The 17867-nt window shown below is 48.7% G+C and overlaps 1 protein-coding gene across 5 annotated transcripts in view; it reads left to right on the top strand.

The window, feature by feature from the left end:
* CCHCR1 (coiled-coil alpha-helical rod protein 1) overlaps window positions 1–6206 on the top strand; it is a 56465-nt gene extending 50259 nt beyond the window's left edge. For 3 of the 5 annotated variants that reach the window (XM_063938033.1, XM_063938036.1, XM_063938032.1), the window contains 7 exons: window positions 516–594; window positions 1389–1519; window positions 1622–1810; window positions 3006–3107; window positions 3214–3365; window positions 4920–5058; window positions 5308–6206. In XM_063938033.1, coding sequence (XP_063794103.1) covers window positions 516–594; window positions 1389–1519; window positions 1622–1810; window positions 3006–3107; window positions 3214–3365; window positions 4920–5058; window positions 5308–5402 — 887 coding nt within the window. In that variant the 3' untranslated portion in view covers window positions 5403–6206. The remainder of the gene's footprint in view (window positions 1–515; window positions 595–1388; window positions 1520–1621; window positions 1811–3005; window positions 3108–3213; window positions 3366–4919; window positions 5059–5307) is intronic. The other 2 variants (XM_063938035.1, XM_063938034.1) reach the window with 2 other exon arrangements.
* The last annotated feature ends 11661 nt before the right edge of the window (window positions 6207–17867 follow it).

Genomic DNA, 17867 nt, shown 5'->3' with positions numbered 1-17867 from the left:
GTAAAATAACTAAGCGCATGCACCCTACGCGCTTTGCGCATGCGCAATTAGCAACAAATCGCAGCATAGCGAAAATCGGCAACGAGCGAACAACTCGGAATGACCCCCGATAACAGAATACTAATGCAGCGATACACATCTCTGTGTGTACGCTCCGCACCATTTGTTTGGTTATGTTCCTATGACTGACCTAGTACTTGGACAAAAATGTTTAGAATATATTTTTAAATCTACGCCATGTTCAAAGAAAAGATTTGCTGTGTAAAGATCTTTAAATAAAACTTCTTAAGAGCGTCACCTGTGTGGATTGGGCAGCTTTAGCCTGTGGCTGTTACCCAGTCCCCCAGGATTTTCATTATCCCTTTATTTCCTTGTGGTTTCCGGCATATGTTCCTCGGACAGATCTGTCCGTGACCAGCGTCGTCCAGCTCCTTCTCTATCAGTATGTTCTTGTTAGTGCGTGTGAATTACCCGCTTCTTGGCTCTGTGACTTCTCCCTGCATTTCCTCCGTCAGGTTTGGTAGCACAAAGACTTGCTCTGGTGAAGCTGGCACAGGAGGAACGGCCCAGTAATACGGTGACAGAAGCTGACATGTGAGTAGTCCAGTACATAGAGAGACAGACTTCTGTGACTGTGCAGGGGAAAGACAACCAAGGGTCTCAGAGGGTGAGGACTGTCTTAAGAGCTGGACGAAGCCTGCGAGAAAATGTTTTATACTCCGAATAGAATGCTGTGCACTCCTTGTACAGATATGTCCGCACTAACTGGGCGTCCATACGGCGTGAGATGCTTCAAGAGCAGTAGCGTTGCCCTATTTTACGTAAAAAAAAATTGTCTTTGCATCGCAGAGCACACCACTCCCAGTATAATAGAATCGCCAGGCTGCAACTTTAACCGCACATGTACAGGCTCACAGATGAAGCAAAGTGGAACCTTGTGGGGAAGCTGCAGCCGTTTGCATTGGAGCCGCGTTTTACACAGAGTTAGAGTCTGTTGCACACCAATGTACAATTGTCGCACACACCATCGATCAGTGTACCCTAGTAAAGCCGTTTTGTCGCAGATGTGTTTTAGTTATGTGAATAAGCCGCACATTTTGAGCAAAAAGACTTGCGGCCTAGTGGCACGGGGCCTGGCGCGCTGAGAGGGGATATTGGCACGACTGCAGCAACAGTAAGAAAGGACCCATCTGTATTTACTCTGGCACTGCTTACGGTGGTGTCAGTGCAGCGCCATCTGTCCCCCAGAACAGAGGTCCGCCAGAAGCCCAGCTGACCCTCTGCTTACACCCGCATGTTGAATGAAGTGCAAACACTAAGTTACCCGTCTTATAATGCCCTGAGTGCAGCTTGCACCACCCTTACACCCGTACATCTATCTCACACAGCTGCCGCCCATCATACGAGGATCTGGAGTCCGAGATAAAGCTCCTTAATGGGGAGAGAGAGCGTCTGAGTGCGGAGCTGAAGCGCGGCGTTCTGATTATAGAGGGGAAGGTGACGGAGACCAGGGAAAGATGTAAGTAAGACACTGGTACATAGAGATCACCCATCCCTCCAGGCTCTGTTCTATCAGCCAGCGCGCCCATGTCTGATACTCCCACTTTGTCCATCTGTGTAGTGGAAGCAGAGATAGAGGACTGCCGTCAGACTACGTCTCTCCTGCGCCATTCTCTCCACGAGGCAGAGGAGAGGGAGGGAGCCCTGAGAGAGCAAGTGGCAGAGCTGGAGCGCAGATTGCAGGAGGCCTGTGAGACCAGCGCTCAACTGAAAGAGCAACTGAATGGCCAGAAGGGGGAGTATGAGAGAGGTATGAGGACAGGGAGGCTCCATGTAGGACATGTGTGACGCTGCCCATGAATAGTTTAGTAATAAGTGATCTTTACCATGCAGACTGTCCATGCAGAGATTTCAGGGCCAAGGGAGGGAGTAGGCTCTCGCCACTAGTTACCAGCCCGTTAATGTTGGAACAACACAACAGTAATTCAGCACCAGCAGCTGTGCGTGGACGAACGGAGTAACACTTGAATTGCTCTGTCAGGCACCATCTAGTGGCCGTCGGCGCGAAAAACACTTGAATTACCCCCATAGAGGGAAGCGTTAGCCTTTTATTATATATGATACTTGTAACCACGGCCCTGAGTACAGCTGGTTGTACATTGCCATCTATGTGTAACACCAGTACAGGGATAGCACCACTGCCCTGAGTACAGCTGGTTGTACATTGCCATCTATGTGTAACACCAGTACAGGGATAGCACCACTGCCCTGAGTACAGCTGGTTGTACATTGCCATCTATGTGTAACACCAGTACAGGGATAGCACCACTGCCCTGAGTACAGCTGGTTGTACATTGCCATCTATGTGTAACACCAGTACAGGGATAGCACCACTGCCCTGAGTACAGCTGGTTGTACATTGCCCATCTATGTGTAACACCAGTACAGGGATAGCACCACTGCCCTGAGTACAGCTGGTTGTACATTGCCATCTATGTGTAACACCAGTACAGGGATAGCACCACTGCCCTGAGTACAGCTGGTTGTACATTGCCATCTATGTGTAACACCAGTACAGGGATAGCACCACTGCCCTGAGTACAGCTGGTTGTACATTGCCATCTATGTGTAACACCAGTACAGGGATAGCACCACTGCCCTGAGTACAGCTGGTTATACATTGCCATATATGTGTAACACCAGTACAGGGATAGCACCACTGCCCTGAGTACAGCTGGTTGTACATTGCCATTTATATGTAACACCAGTACAGGAATAGCACCACTGCCCTGAGTACAGCTGGTTGTACATTGCCATCTATGTGTAACACCAGTACAGGGATAGCACCACTGCCCTGAGTACAGCTGGTTGTACATTGCCATCTATGTGTAACACCAGTACAGGGATAGCACCACTGCCCTGAGTACAGCTGGTTGTACATTGCCATCTATGTGTAACACCAGTACAGGAATAGCACCGGATCTTGTTTTGTGCTTCGTTCTCAGAGCTGCAGCATAAAGTGAGTGAAGTGGAGGAGAAGACAACTCAGCGCTTGGCTCAGATGGAGAAGCAGCTACACGAGGCGAGACGAGAGCACACTAAAGCGGGTAATTCTGCCACACGGCATATACTACCTGCTCGTACTGTCATGGCTTATTATTATGTGCCCCTTGTCGCTGACTCTCCGGCGCTAATCACATTATCCCCATGCAGTGGTGGCTCTACGGCAGACTGAGCGCCAGATGCAGCGAGAGAAGACACGCAGCCAGGAAACCATGCACACGCTAGAAGACGGCGCTCGTTTGCGCGAGGAGCAGCTGAGCCTGCAGCTAAGGGAGGCAGACAGGGACAAAAACCTTATGATTGTGAGTATGTTGGTTAGACACTATTTCTGTATACTGCAAACAGCTGCTCCAGAGCCACAATCTCCAGATCTCACTTTAGTAAAGATTTACTTTCAATAATTGCATTCTGAGGACAAAATATGAAATGATGACATCTTACAGCTAAATAAATATAAATGTACTCATTTCTCCGTTTATACTAGTTCTAGTTATTGCCACCATTGTAAAATACTATCCAGAGACACTTGGCTGCTGATCAGTTACGTCCAAGTGGGAAGGAAGAAGTACGATCTAGGACTAAAGGAACTTTGCAGTCCCTATAATATTGCTTACTTAACTTTGCTATAATTAAATATTTTGCACTTTAACACATAAAGTCACGGAAAAAAATTTGCGCACTAAAAACTGGACTTTACAGTGATTTTTTTATTTTTTTTAATCGCAATGGGATTTTTTTTTTCAGGTCATTTTAGCGACCACATGGGGAAAAAAATAAGTTCCCGAATCCATGTGTTTTCGTGTCCACGAAAATGGCTGTTATCAGGGATTTTTTTTTCTTCTGCAGGTGAATAAATATCCTCGATACTGCCAGCTTTCGGGGCTAATTGAATTCCCCTCTAAATCATAGCCAGATCATGGTAGCCAGAATATAAGAATGGATGGCGGGAATTCTATCCAGTGCAGAGACTGGTAGTGGGAAAACAAGGACAGTTATTAACTGGTTGGGTAGGGGAGACCGACCCCGGGATCCCGACAGCAGAATGCCGGAGGGGGGGAGGCGAGCACAAAGGAGCCCCTTGGGAATAATCCCTGTTAGTTGGCATGCCGACTTCGGCATGGTGACCACTGGGATACCGAGCGCCGGTCACATGATCAGATGCCTTATCAACTACAGTATGCAATGCTGCTTTCACTCTTAGCTGTGGTTTTTGCTTTATAGCGATGTTTCTCCTGGCTTAACTCAGACATTGATGGCAAAAACATCTACCTTTAGTGGCAGACCATCAATGGTCATCCCTCCATTCCTTGGATGACAATATGCTGAAATCTCCTATGTACAGTCTCCAGTTAACTAGCCCGGCTTCCGCTCAGTTTAATTTTCCTGTATACACTACTTTATCTGTGTTTGATATCACTCCTTGGACTGTATCCTCCTCCTTCTCTTTCTAATGCCCCCTACACACTCTGCAATCCGCCGCCGAGCTGCCCGACGGCGGATACGGCCGACGGGCGACCCGGCAGCGAGGGAGAGGTGACGGGGGGGAGTGAAGTTTCTTCACTTCCCCAGTCACCCGGCTCCATAGCACTGCATGCAAATATGGACGAGATTGTCCATATTGGCCTGCATGCATAAGCGACCAGGCACCAACGATGAACAAGCGCAGGGCCACGCATCGTTGGTGCCTACACGCTGCACAATATGAACGCGTTCTCGTTCATTAATGAACGAGAACGTTCATATGGTTCAGTGTTATCGGCTAATGTGTAGGGCCCATTATACTGCAAAGTGCTAATCAATTAGCTTTAGATTTTAATACTATTCAAATTTTAGAACCGTACACTTGATCCTTCCAGGCCACACTCCGTCAGGAGGGATTATTGACCACATACCAGAAGAACAGGACTGCTGCCGTCCAGCTGGCAGACACCAGCACTGAGAAGGGACACCGACCTGGAGAGGCTTTTGGATCTGGTTGCACTCCTGGGCTTAAAGGTAAATTACAACATTTGGGGAGTTCGTAGCTTCGAACAGAAGCAATGCCTCCTAATAAACCAGTAACCCCCCTGATCCTCCCAATAAACCCCCTTGAAGTTCCCCAAGCTCAGAGAGCCACCCAGAGGGCATTCATTTGTGGCTGTTATTCTTTAGTAAATACGGAGAACAAACCAGCAGATTGTCGTCATTGGTAAAGATGGTGCATTGTGACCATTTTAATGTCTGCTGTCATTATTTTATTTGTAGAATCTATATCCAGCATGCTGGCCAATCTGCAAAGCCTCGGAGCCACGTTACTCAGTGATGAGGACGGTGAGGATGAAAAAGACTTCAACCATTAAGGGGGCAGACAGCATGACATGTATATTGTGATTGTACTGGTGATATTATAGTGAAAGATGTGTAAGATTTAATAAAGGGGGTACACACGGAGCGATGTTCAGCTAATTTCTAAGCAATCTGACTAGAAATTAGCTGAACATCGTTCCGTGTGTTGGGGTGTTGGCGACAGCAATGCGTGGTCCCACGCCTCGCTATCGCCGGTGCTAGATTGGCCTGCATGCAGGCACAATCTAGCAGCTCGCTCATTTCACCGCTGGGTGTAATGAGCGGCCCCCATGTCGGTCCAACTTCCCCTTGCTCACCACATCGCGCTGTGCTGAGCGGTCTGTGGTAGATCGCTCAGCACTCATCTCTGGGGAAATCTCCCAGTCAGTACAGCCCTTTACAGTCTCGGCGATCTCTCTCTCTCTCTCTCTATCTCTCTCTCTATCTCTCTCTCTATCTCTCTATCTCTATCTCTATCTCTCTCTATCTCTTGTGATGTATTGATGTTCTCAGATTCTGTATAATACTAATATATAATTATTATTATTAATGTCAGCAGGGGACTTGAAGTAACCATAGCATAGAGTGGTATTTGGAACATTCCACATTAAGTTGCAAGGTGGAACTATGCAAATTCTGTGGCAGTCATGTGTCAGTGGTCCACGTAATTACATTCTAAACTGTTGTTTATATACAGAACTACAATGAACGGGAGTTGCCTTAAGTTTGTAAATGAGGTTATGTAGATAAATATTTATTTTGGTAAGACCAGAACATTGATGTATGGTTACTGATTTATTAAACGTCCTTTTCTACAATCCGTATCTGCCACTTTTCTTCATTTTTTTTTTTTTTTTTTTTTTTATACACTTCCCACTAATATGCAAATGCTGAAGTCTGGACATGACAGCCTACTGTACATGCTGACTGGCATCTCTGTAATACATATTTAATTAGCCGCAGCCGCACGTATTCAATCAGCGGGGATTACCCTGCGCGTGAATCTCTGATGGTGCACTGAACCTCGCAGTTTCATGAGCTGCGCACAGTGGCGCACCCAGGGGGGGTTTCCGAGCACCCAGAAACCCCCCTCCACTATACAAAAACAAAAACAAAAATTTTTTTTTTTTTTGTTTTTTTTTTTTTTAGTTGCATGAGTATTATTAATGGTTGTCTAGCGTCCTCTGCAGCCTGCTGTCTTCCTGGTGGCACTTGTAAGTGCAATAAAACTTTACTTTATTTTAATTATAGTACATATATATCCATGTGCATACATATATACACATGTATATATATACATACATACATACATATAAACACACACACATTATATATATATATATATATACATACATGTGTGTATATATATGTGTACTGTATGTGTGTGTGTGTACATATATATATATATATATATATATATATATATATATATATGTATGCATGTTTAATATGCTATGTATATGTGTGTATGTATGTATGTATGTATGTATGTGTGTGTATAATATATATATATATATATATATATATATATATATATATATATATATATATATATGTGTATGTATATATGTGTGTGTGTGTAGATATATGTATATATATATACAGACACACTAGTTTTACGGACCCAACATATACTGGGTCACCTCAGTCCCCACCCCCGTGATTGGCTCCGCCCAGTTCTGGAAACCCCCCTATGCAAATCCTGCGTTTGCCACTGGCGCAGCTGCGTGGAAAAGTCAGCGAGAAAACTGCAAAATCGTCGATTCACACGCAGGGAAAACACATTGATTTCGCAGTTTAGGCAGAATCAGTTGGTTTCCACGCGGTAATCCCTGATATTACTTCTCCTAGGGTCCCAGAAGCTACCTGTTCCTGGATAGTAGACTTCCTGACAGATATGACACAGGTGGTGAAAGCAGGGGAAATCACCTCGCAAGCGCGATCTATTAGTACAGGGGCCCCTCAGGGCTGTGTCCTCTCACCCCTGCTCTTCTCCCTGTACACAAATGACTGCACCTCAGAGGCGCAATCAGTAAAGATCATCAAATTCGCCGACGACACTACCGTCATCAGCCTCATCAAGGACAGGGACGAATCGGCCTATAGACTGGAAGTAGACCAGTTGGCCCAGTGGTGCATCCACAACAACCTTGTGCTCAACTCCCTGAAAACTGTCAAGATGATAGTGGACTTCAGGAAGTCAGCTAGTGCACCTCCGCTAATGATTGCTGACAGTGTGGTATTGCTAGTGGACTCCTTCAAGTTCCTAGGGACCACAATCTCCTGGGACCTTAAATGGGGGTCCAATGCTGATGCTACTGTCTGGAAAGGGCAGCAGAGGTTGTTCTTCCTCAGGCAGCTAAGGAAGTTCAACGTCCCACAGAAGCTTCTGCTCCTCTTCTACTCCGCGATTGGAGTCGGTACTGTGCTCCTCGATACTGGTATGGTACAGCTTTTGCCAGCGCGAGGGACAGATGCAGGCTCCAAAAGGTGGTCAGAACCATAGAGAAGATCACCGGGGCCAACCTTCCCTCAGTCCAGGACCTGTACTTGTCCAGAGCTAAAAAGCGGGCAACGAAGATAGTAAAGGACCAGCTACACCCCGGCCACAGCATATTTAACTTGAGCATGTTTAACTTGCTTCCTTCAGGCAGGCGTTACAGGGCCGTCCCCGCCGGGTCCACCAGAAGCCTCAAAAGTGTCTTTCCCCAAGTGGTCCGCCTGCTGAACTTCTGAACATTGACTGACTAGACGTACATGTAACTCACTTGCGTCCCTACGGTATACATATCTGTATGACTTTACTCCCCCCCCCCCACCCCCCCCCACCTGCTTATCTGTTACCTACTTGGCTGTTGTATAGCAAACCAAAGACAAATTCCTAGTATACGCAAGTATACCTGGCCAATAAAGCTGATTCTGATATTAGGCACAGAAAAATGGCTGTTTCATTGCCCACGCTGCACGGATTTTAGCCAGCAATTAATTGAATATGCCCATTTGTGTATGAGTGCTAATCCTCATTCCTAGCTGCTTGACTGAGAATGGACTCTTATCTTGACAAGCAGATGAATGTAACAGCATGAAGTAATACAGTAAACTGATTTACCTTAGGACAGAGATAGACGATCAGAAACGCCCCAAATAATTCCTTATGTCTGATGTCATTGACGTTGACATTCTCTGATGTCACTCAGTGCTCGGCAGTTGTTTTGTGACAAAAGAAATTCCCTCCAGTGATTAGAGTGCTGTAAGTAAATATTTCCTTACCTAGCCTATGACCTTGTGAAAGTCGTAGCTTGAAAAGACACAAGTCATACTCTCTGCCTATGTACCCAATAGTACAGTAAGCAGCTCCGCCTTCTGTACTGAGAAGCGGCAAGACGTGGAGTGACATGACTTACATACTTTGTGCATCTTTAGCCGCTACAATCCCGCTTGGTACGTTTTTTAGGCGCAACCATCGGCCGCACCATGGAAACTTGCACCACCAGTTACAGAATCCCTGTCGGAGAATGGCCTCCAATGTAGGCGGTTTGATTTTCGCAACCAGTTCTGCGACACTCCCATAATACTAGTAAAGTGGTACATCTCTGTGCGTCTGAATAGTTACCACCCAGGAACGTCCAATGCGCTTATGAGACCGTGCGTCTCAGTTGGTCCTTTGATGCCGGGTCTGGTTAAGATGTGGAGGTTCTTTGCATCGCTGCTGCGTCCTTGGATGCTATCATATGCTAATGTGTCTGAGAACGCAGCATCAGATCACTCTGCGAGACCGGAGAGGCGCCACCTGCATACGTGTGTGATCTCAGACACCGCAGTGGGACATAACAACAGATCACTCTGCGAGAGAGCAGAGGTGGATTTACTGCTAGGCAACCAAAGCGGTCTGCTAAAGTGGGCCCCCCCGCTTGTGTCACTGAGACACGCTTCCACTCAGTCCGGCGGCAGCGTGTCGCAGCTGTCAGGAGAGGAGAGCGCGCCAGCGCGGCTATGTCTGGCGGCGTGTAGCGGACTTCAAACCAGCCGCCGGTTCGTGAGCCAATCGGAGCTCGCGGACCGGCAGCCAATCAGGAGCTCCCCTGACGGTCCGCGAGCTCTGATTGGCTCACGAACCGGCGGCTAGTTTGCAGTCCTACACGCCGGTGCCAAACATAGCCGCGCGCCCGCTCTCTGAGCTCTCCTCCTGACACCCTCACATCACAGCCGGAGGAGCAGCAGCAGCAACACTGCTGTGGGGGCAATTGTATACCTGGCACTGTGGGGGAAATTGGCTGGCACTGTGGGGCATTTGTATACCTGGCACTGTGGGGGCAATTGTTTACCTGGCACTGTGTGGGCATTTGTATACCTGTCAGGTATACAATTGCCCCCACAGTGCCAGATCCACAATTGCCCCCACAGTGCCAGGTATTACCTGACACTGTGGGGGCAATTGTGGATCTGGCACTGTGGGGGCATTTGTATACCTGGCACTGTGGGGGCATTTGTGGATCTAGCACTGTGGGGGCATTTGTATACCTGGCACTGTGGGGGCATTTGTGGATCTAGCACTGTGGGGGCATTTGTATACCTGGCACTGTGGGGGCAATTGTTTACCTGGCACTGTGTGGGCATTTGTATACCTGTCAGGTATACAATTGCCCCCACAGTGCCAGATCCACAATTGCCCCCACAGTGCCAGGTATTACCTGACACTGTGGGGGCAATTGTGGATCTGGCACTGTGGGGGCATTTGTATACCTGGCACTGTGGGGGCATTTGTGGATCTAGCACTGTGGGGGCATTTGTATACCTGGCACTGTGGGGGCATTTGTGGATCTGGCACTGCACTATTGGGGGTATATGTCTGTGTATCACGTCCCATTTTAATTGGCCACACCCATTTTTTTAGCGTGCACGCACACAGTACCTCTATAGGACACACTCTGATTGGTCGCCGCTTAGCCCCGCCGGGAGTGCACACAGACTCTCTCATTCTAGTGAATGGGGCGCGTGCGTGTCACGGACACGTGCGCGCCCCAGACACGGTGATAGGCCCAGGCACAGACGAAACTCCATCTGTAATGTAAGGGGGCATAAGTCAGAACAAAGATATAGTGCTATGGATTGTTTGAGGTAGGGAGGCCCCAAATCGGTATTTCACTTAGGGCCCCATGAGGTATAAATCAGCCTCTGCCAGAGAGGCGTCTACTGTATGCACGTGTGATCCACTGCTGTGTAGGAGGATACAGCTTCATATCACTCTGCGGGACCAGAGAGGCGCCTCCTGCATACTGGGATACTGGGGCCATCCTGGCGGGGATGACCCCAGGCAGGCGTTACAGGGCCATCCCCGCCAGATGCCTCAAGTTTCTTTCTCCAAGCGGTCCGCCTGCTGAACTCCTAGACGTACATGTAACTAACTTGTGTCCTTACGGTATACCTATCTGTATGACTTTACTTGCCCCCCACCTGCTTATCTGTTACCTACTTGGCTGTTGTATAGCAAACCAAAGACAAATTCCTAGTATATGCAAGTATACCTGGCCAATAAAGCTGATTCTGATACATGTTTGATCCGCTGCTGTGTCTGAAATCTGGGTCTGCATATTGCAGACCCTAGCCTTGGCACTCCCAGAAAACAGAGGCAACACCCCTTTGTTTTCGGGAACGCTGGCCAGTGCCACTCACTCCGCACGTGTGCAGATCAGCAAATATCGGATTTGTACCTAAACCATAAGGTCTGCGTACAAATTAAAATCAGGCCCTCTGTACACTGTACACACCATGGGACGCATGTGCTGTGCAAGTTTTTAGCCTGCGCAGTTGAAAATCATTGATCAGTTGCGTGAATATAGCCAATGTGTTGTGAATGCCAAATTGATTTCTCACAAATATTTAAAATGCCCACTCTAATATATATTTCTCTAACGTCCTAGTGGATGCTGGGGACTCCGAAAGGACCATGGGGAATAGCGGCTCCGCAGGAGACTGGGCACAAAAGTAAAAAGCTTTAGGACTACCTGGTGTGCACTGGCCCCTCCCCCTATGACCCTCCTCCAAGCCTCAGTTAGATTTTTTTGCCCGAACGAGACGGGTGCAGGCTAAGGGGCTCTCCTGAGCTGCTTAGTGTAAAAGTTTAAAGTAGGTTTTTTATTTTCAGTGAGACCTGCTGGCAACAGGCTCACTGCACCGATTAGCTCCAGAGGGACGATCACAGGCCCAGCCATGGATGGGTCCCAGAGCCGCGCCGCCGGCCCCCTTACAGAGCCAGAAGACTGAAGAGGTCCGGAAAATCGGCGGCAGAAGACGTCCTGTCTTCAATAAGGTAGCGCACAGCACTGCAGCTGTGCGCCATTGCTCTCAGCACACTTCACACTCCGGTCACTGAGGGTGCAGGGCGCTGGGGGGGGCGCCCTGAGACGCAATAAAAACACCTTTTTTGGCAAAAAATACATCACATATAGCTCCTGGGCTATATGGATGCATTTAACCCCTGCCAATTTTTACATAAAAAAGCGGGAGAAAGGCCGCCGAGAAGGGGGCGGAGCCTATCTCCTCAGCACACTAGCGCCATTTTTTCCTCACAGCTCCGTTGGAGGAAGGCTCCCTGACTCTCCCCTGCAGTCCTGCACTACAGAAACAGGGTAAAACAAGAGAGGGGGGGCACTAAATTGGCATATAAATATATACAGCAGCTATATTAGGGAAAAACACTTATATAAGGTTATCCCTGTATATATATGGCGCTCTGGTGTGTGCTGGCAAACTCTCCCTCTGTCTCCCCAAAGGGCTAGTGGGGTCCTGTCCTCTATCAGAGCATTCCCTGTGTGTGTGCTGTGTGTCGGTACGTTGTGTCGACATGTACGAGGAGGAAAATGGTGTGGAGGCGGAGCAATTGCCTGTGTTAGTGATGTCACCCCCTAGGGAGTCGACACCTGACTGGATGGTCTTATGGAAAGAATTACGTGATAGTGTCAGCACTTTACAAAAGACTGTTGACGACATGAGACAGCCGGCAAATCAGTTAATACCTGTACAGGCGTCTCAAACACCGTCAGGGGCTCTAAAGCGCCCGTTACCTCAGGTCGATACAGACACAGACACGGACACTGACTCCAGTGTCGACGGTGAGGAAACAAACGTATTTTCCAGTAGGGCCACACGTTACATGATCACGGCAATGAAGGAGGTTTTGAACATTTCTGATACTACAAGTACCACAAAAAAGGGTATTATGTGGGGTGTGAAAAAACTACCCGTAGTTTTTCCCGAATCAGATGAATTAAATGAGGTGTGTGATGAAGCGTGGGTTTCCCCCGATAAAAAACTGCTAATTTCTAAAAAGTTATTGGCATTATACCCTTTCCCCCCAGAGGTTAGGGCGCGTTGGGAAACACCCCCTAGGGTAGATAAGGCGCTCACACGCTTATCAAAACAAGTGGCGTTACCGTCTCCTGATACGGCCGCCCTCAAGGAACCAGCTGATAGGAAGCTGGAAAATATCCTTAAAAGTATATACACACATACTGGTATTATACTGCGACCAGCAATCGCCTCAGCCTGGATGTGCAGTGCTGGGGTGGCTTGGTCGGATTCCCTGACTGAAAATATTGATACCCTGGACAGGGACAATATATTATTGACTATAGAGCATTTAAAGGATGCATTTCTATATATGCGAGATGCACAGAGGGATATTTGCACTCTGGCATCAAGAGTAAGTGCGATGTCCATTTCTGCCAGAAGAGGATTATGGACGCGACAGTGGTCAGGGGATGCGGATTCCAATATCGGACCTGGTGGCCACGGCAACGGCTGGGAAATCCACCTTTTTACCCCAAGTCACCTCGCAGCAGAAAAAGATACCGTCTTTTCAGGCTCAGTCCTTTCGTCCCCATAAGGGCAAGCGGGCAAAAGGTCACTCATATCTGCCCCGGGGCAGAGGAAGGGGAAAAAGACTGCAGCAGACAGCCTCTTCCCACGAACAGAAGCCCTCCCCCGCTTCTGCCAAGTCCTCAGCATGACGCTGGGGCCTTACAAGCGGACTCAGGCACGGTGGGGGCCCGTCTCAAGAATTTCAGCGCGCAGTGGGCTCACTCGCAAGTGGACCCCTGGATCCTGCAGGTAGTATCTCAGGGGTACAAATTGGAATTCGAGACGTCTCCCCCTCGCCGGTTCCTGAAGTCTGCTTTACCAACGTCTCCCCCCGACAGGGAGGCGGTATTGGAAGCCATTCACAAGCTGTATTCCCAGCAGGTGATAATCAAGGTACCCCTCCTACAACAGGGAAAGGGGTATTATTCCACGCTGTTTGTGGTACCGAAGCCGGACGGCTCGGTGAGACCCATTTTAAATCTGAAATCCTTGAACACTTACATAAAAAGGTTCAAGTTCAAGATGGAGTCACTCAGAGCAGTGATAGCGAACCTGGAAGAAGGGGACTATATGGTGTCGCTGGACATCAACGATGCTTACCTCCATGTCCCAATTTGCCCTTCTCACCAAGGGTACCTCAGGTTTGTGGTACAGAACTGTCACTATCAGTTTCAGACGCTGCCGTTTGGATTGTCCACGGCACCCCGGGTCTTTACCAAGGTAATGGCCGAAATGATGATTCTTCTTCGAAGAAAAGGCGTCTTAATTATCCCTTACTTGGACGATCTCCTGATAAGGGCAAGGTCCAGAGAACAGTTAGAGGTCGGAGTAGCACTATCTCAAGTAGTACTACGACAGCACGGCTGGATTCTAAATATTCCAAAATCGCAGCTGATTCCGACGACACGTCTGCTGTTCCTAGGGATGATTCTGGACACAGTACAGAAAAAGGTGTTTCTCCCGGAAGAGAAAGCCAGGGAGTTATCCGACCTAGTCAGGAACCTCCTAAGACCAGGCCAAGTGTCAGTACATCAATGCACAAGGGTCCTGGGAAAGATGGTGGCTTCTTACGAAGCGATTCCATTCGGCAGATTCCACGCAAGAACTTTTCAGTGGGATCTGCTGGACAAATGGTCCGGATCGCATCTTCAAATGCATCAGCGGATAACCTGTCTCCAAGGACAAGGGTGTCTCTCCTGTGGTGGTTACAGAGTGCTCATCTCCTAGAGGGCCGCAGATTCGGCATTCAGGATTGGGTCCTGGTGACCACGGATGCCAGCCTGAGAGGCTGGGGAGCAGTCACACAGGGAAGAAATTTCCAGGGCTTGTGGTCAAGCATGGAAACGTCACTTCACATAAATATCCTGGAACTAAGGGCCATTTACAATGCCCTAAGTCAGGCAAGACCTCTGCTTCAGGGTCAGCCGGTGTTGATCCAGTCGGACAACATCACGGCAGTCGCCCACGTAAACAGACAGGGCGGCACAAGAAGCAGGAGGGCAATGATGGAAGTGGCAAGGATTCTTCGCTGGGCGGAAAATCATGTGATAGCACTGTCAGCAGTGTTCATTCCGGGAGTGGACAACTGGGAAGCAGACTTCCTCAGCAGACACGATCTTCACCCGGGGGAGTGGGGACTTCACCCAGAAGTCTTCCACATGATTGTGAACCGTTGGGAAAAACCAAAGGTGGACATGATGGCGTCCCGCCTCAACAAAAAACTGGACAGATATTGCGCCAGGTCAAGGGACCCTCAGGCAATAGCTGTGGACGCTCTGGTAACACCGTGGGTGTACCAGTCAGTGTATGTGTTCCCTCCTCTTTCTCTCATACCAAAAGTACTGAGAATCATAAGAAGGAGAGGAGTAAAGACTATACTCGTGGCTCCGGATTGGCCAAGAAGGACTTGGTACCCGGAAATTCAAGAGATGCTCACGGAAGACCCGTGGCCTCTACCTCTAAGAAAGGACCTGCTCCAGCAGGGACCATGTCTGTTCCAAGACTTACCGCGGCTGCGTTTGACGGCATGGCGGTTGAACGCCGGATCCTGAAGGAAAAAGGCATTCCGGATGAAGTCATCCCTACCCTGATCAAAGCCAGGAAGGATGTAACCGTACAACATTATCACCGTATTTGGCGTAAATATGTTGCGTGGTGCGAGGCCAGGAAGGCCCCTACAGAGGAATTTCAACTGGGTCGATTCCTGCATTTCCTGCAAACAGGACTGTCTATGGGCCTCAAATTAGGGTCCATTAAGGTTCAAATTTCGGCCCTGTCAATATTCTTCCAAAAAGAACTAGCTTCTGTTCCTGAAGTTCAGACGTTTGTCAAGGGAGTACTGCATATACAGCCTCCTTTTGTGCCTCCAGTGGCACCTTGGGATCTCAATGTAGTTTTGGGATTCCTAAAATCACATTGGTTTGAACCACTCACCACTGTGGACTTAAAATATCTCACATGGAAAGTGGTAATGCTGTTAGCCCTGGCTTCAGCCAGGCGTGTCTCAGAATTGGCGGCTTTATCCTATAAAAGCCCTTACCTAATTTTTCATACGGACAGGGCAGAATTGAGGACTCGTCCTCAATTTCTCCCTAAGGTGGTTTCAGCATTTCACTTAAACCAGCCTATTGTGGTGCCTGCGGCTACTAGGGACTTGGAGGATTCCAAGTTGCTGGACGTAGTCAGGGCCCTGAAAATATATGTTTCCAGGACGGCTGGAGTCAGAAAATCTGATTCGCTGTTTATCCTGTATGCACCCAACAAGCTGGGTGCTCCTGCTTCTAAGCAGACGATTGCTCGTTGGATTTGTAGTACAATTCAGCTTGCACATTCTGTGGCAGGCCTGCCACAGCCAAAATCTGTAAAAGCCCATTCCACACGGAAAGTGGGCTCATCTTGGGCGGCTGCCCGAGGGGTCTCGGCTTTACAACTTTGCAGAGCAGCTACTTGGTCAGGGGCAAACACGTTTGCTAAATTCTACAAATTTGATACCCTGGCTGAGGAGGACCTGGAGTTCTCTCATTCGGTGCTGCAGAGTCATCCGCACTCTCCCGCCCGTTTGGGAGCTTTGGTATAATCCCCATGGTCCTTTCGGAGTCCCCAGCATCCACTAGGACGTTAGAGAAAATAAGAATTTACTTACCGATAATTCTATTTCTCATAGTCCGTAGTGGATGCTGGGCGCCCATCCCAAGTGCGGATTGTCTGCATTACTTGTACATAGTTATTGTTACAAAAATCGGGTTATTGTTGTTGTGAGCCATCTTTTCAGAGGCTCCTTCTGTTATCATGCTGTTAACTGGGTTCAGATCACAAGTTGTACGGTGTGATTGGTGTGGCTGGTATGAGTCTTACCCGGGATTTAAAATCCTTCCTTATTGTGTACGCTCGTCCGGGCACAGTATCCTAACTGAGGCTTGGAGGAGGGTCATAGGGGGAGGGGCCAGTGCACACCAGGTAGTCCTAAAGCTTTTTACTTTTGTGCCCAGTCTCCTGCGGAGCCGCTATTCCCCATGGTCCTTTCGGAGTCCCCAGCATCCACTACGGACTATGAGAAATAGAATTATCGGTAAGTAAATTCTTATTTTCTCTAACGTCCTTGAGGATGCTGGGACTCCGTAAGGACCATGGGGAATAGACGGGCTCTGCAGGAGATAGGGCACCCTTAGAAAGCTTTGGATTCTGGGTGTGCACTGGCTCCTCCCTCTATGCCCCTCCTCCAGACCTCAGTTTTACACTGTGCCCAGAGCAAGATGGGTGCACTGCAGAGAGCTCTCCAGAGTTCTCTGCCTTGAAGCATTTTTGTTTGGATTTTTCTTTCTACTTTTTCACAGGGAGCACTGCTGGCAACAGGCTCCCTGCATCGAGGGACTGAGGAGAGAGGAGCAGACCTTCTTGTCAAAGATAGGCTCTGCTTCCTCGGCTACTGGACACCATTAGCTCCAGAGGGGGTGAACGTAGGTTCTTACTGGGCGTCTACCCCCGGAGCCGCACCGCCGTTCTCCTCACAGAGCCAGAAGTACAGAAGTCAGAAGACGTCTCGGGCGGCAGAAGCCTTCAGCTTCACTGAGGTAATGCACAGCACTGCAGCTGTGCGTCATTGCTCCCATACACCTAACACACTCCGGTCACTGTTAGGGTGCAGGGCGCAGGGGGGGGGGCGCCCTGGGCAGCAATATAAACCTCTGCATGGCAAAAAAACTATATACATGTACAGGTGAGCTCTGTACATGTATATAAAAGAGCCCCCGCCATATTTTACTAAGTTTGAGCGGGACAGAAGCCCGCCGCCGAGGGGGCGGGGCTTCTCCCTCAGCACTCACCAGCGCATTTTCTCTCCACAGCACTGCTGAGAGGAAGCTCCCCGGACTCTCCCCTGCTTACACACGGTGAAAGGGTGCTTAAAAGAGAGGGGGGGGCACATAATTAGCGGTTTACATATTACACAGCGCTGCTGGGGAAAAACATTGTGTTGGTTTCCAGGGTTATTGCGTTGGGGTGTGTGCTGGCACTCTCTCTCTCTGTCTCTCCAAAGGGCCTTGACAGGGATACTGTCTTCAGAAAAGGGGTTCCCTGTGTGTGTGAAGTGTGTCGGTACGCGTGTGTCGACATGTTTGACG

The sequence above is a fragment of the Pseudophryne corroboree genome, chromosome 8 (assembly GCF_028390025.1).
Source record: "Pseudophryne corroboree isolate aPseCor3 chromosome 8, aPseCor3.hap2, whole genome shotgun sequence".
NCBI lineage: Eukaryota > Metazoa > Chordata > Amphibia > Anura > Myobatrachidae > Pseudophryne > Pseudophryne corroboree.
Note: the sequence above shows the minus strand (reverse complement) of the source record. Positions and strands in the feature narration are given on the sequence as shown.